Consider the following 1,879-nt stretch of genomic DNA (forward strand, 5'->3'; position numbering starts at 1 on the left):
CTGGGATTCTCCCAGATGCCCCAGCAGCCTCCCTCCCCTGCCCTCCGCAGGAGATCCCGCTGCGCTCCAACGTGTACGAGGTCTACGCCACAGACCAGGACGAGGGCCTCAACGGGGCCGTGCGCTACAGCTTCCTGAAGACCACGGGCAACCGGGACTGGGAGTACTTCACCATTGACCCCATCAGCGGCCTCATCCAGACCGCGCAGCGCCTGGACCGTGAGAAGCAGGCAGTGTACAGCGTAAGGGCGGGGCCAGCTCAAGGGGCGGGGCTAGGGAGGGCTTTCCTCTGGGTGCAGGGCCACCTAGAATGTCTTCAAGAGGGTGGTCTGGCCCCCGGGAGTGCCCTTCTGGGGCCCTGTGGCTCCTCTTCTGACTGTGCCCTTCCAACTCTAGCTCATCCTGGTGGCCAGCGACCTGGGCCAGCCAGTGCCTTATGAGACCATGCAGCCCATGCAGGTGGCCCTGGATGACATCGATGACAACGAGCCCCTCTTCCTGAGGCCTCCAGTGAGCTCTCGCCCATGCCCCGCACCTGTCACGCCCACACAGGGACTCCCTGCCTGCAGGCACACATGTGCATGTCCTCCCTTCTGCACCCTTCACCATATGCATGTGTGGTTGCACCCAGAAACCTGCATACACTGAATAGAACAAATACTTATTGAGCCACTACTATTTCAAAGCACTACCCAGCTCCCAAAACGGAGCAAAATGCCAGACTCCTGAGCTGACCCCTCCTTAGTGCCACACTGTACACGGGAAGCCGGAAAGTCGGCTCTGCTTCCCTGAGTTGGGCTGAGCCCCTCCTTGGACTCGGGCTCTCTGACTTGGCGCTTTTCCCTGTGTGCACCTGGGATGAGATGTTCCCTGGAGACTCATGTGCATATGAGACAGTGACCTCTGGTCCAAACATCCACTGAGGTATTGGGAGACCAGAGAACGTGCCAAGCACAGCCCTGCCCTCATAGAGGATGCCACTGGGTGACATCAGGGCAGAGCTGGGGTCTCCCAAGCCCAGCCTTTGCCCCCTTGAGGTTATAGCGCTCTCCTCACCCCATAAGGTGTGGACAAGAAGCTCCCTCAGCACCCACGAAAGTCCTGCCTCGGGCCTCTGGCAGGAGCTGGGAGCCCGGGCTTTGCCTTGACCCTGTGAGGACACTCCCCCTCACCCTGCAGAAAGGCAGCCCCCAGTACCAGCTGCTGACAGTGCCCGAGCACTCACCACGTGGCACCCTCGTGGGCAATGTGACCGGCGCCGTGGACGCAGACGAGGGCTCCAACGCCATCGTGTACTACTTCATCGCAGGTGGGGCTGACGGGACTAGCGCCCTGCCTGCCCCGGGGCTGGAGATGGCCCGTGTGCCCTGCCCCTCACCCTGTGCCATGTCCCACCTTCAGCTGGGAACGAAGAGAAGAATTTCCATCTTCAGCCTGACGGGCGTCTGCTGGTGCTAAAGGACCTGGATCGGGAGCGCGAAGCTGTCTTCTCCTTCATCGTCAAGGCCTCGAGCAATCGCAGCTGGACACCTCCCCGGGGACCCGCACCGGACCTGGACCTGGTCACGGACCTCACCCTGCAGGAGGTGCGCGTCGTGCTAGAGGACATCAACGACCAGCCCCCGCGCTTCACGAAGGCTGAGTACACTGCAGGTGCAGGACGGGAGCCTGGGTGCCGGGGGTGGGGTGGCCCTGCCCTCCCACTTACACCACCGCCCATTCCTGCAGGAGTGGCCACTGACGCCAAGATGGGCTCGGAGTTGATCCAGGTGCTGGCCCTGGACGCAGACATTGGCAACAACAGCCTGGTCTTCTACAGCATTCTGGCCATTCACTACTTCCGGGCCTTTGCCAATGACTCTGAGGACGTGGGCCAGGT

The 1,879-nt window shown here is 61.8% G+C and overlaps 1 protein-coding gene across 1 annotated transcript; it reads left to right on the top strand.

Moving 5' to 3' along the window:
• Window positions 1-50: 50 nt before the first annotated feature.
• On the top strand, window positions 51-1,872 carry LOC102238598 (cadherin-23-like; the record flags this gene model as incomplete). Its single annotated transcript, XM_005853030.2, has 5 exons — window positions 51-242; window positions 397-510; window positions 1,180-1,309; window positions 1,402-1,653; window positions 1,729-1,872. Coding segments are annotated over 5 exons (832 nt in total), but the record flags the coding sequence as incomplete, so codon positions are not given.
• Between the last annotated feature and the right edge of the window lie 7 nt (window positions 1,873-1,879).

Source organism: Myotis brandtii, unplaced genomic scaffold (assembly GCF_000412655.1).
Source record: "Myotis brandtii unplaced genomic scaffold, ASM41265v1 C42641114, whole genome shotgun sequence".
In the NCBI taxonomy this organism is placed as follows: Eukaryota; Metazoa; Chordata; class Mammalia; order Chiroptera; family Vespertilionidae; genus Myotis; species Myotis brandtii.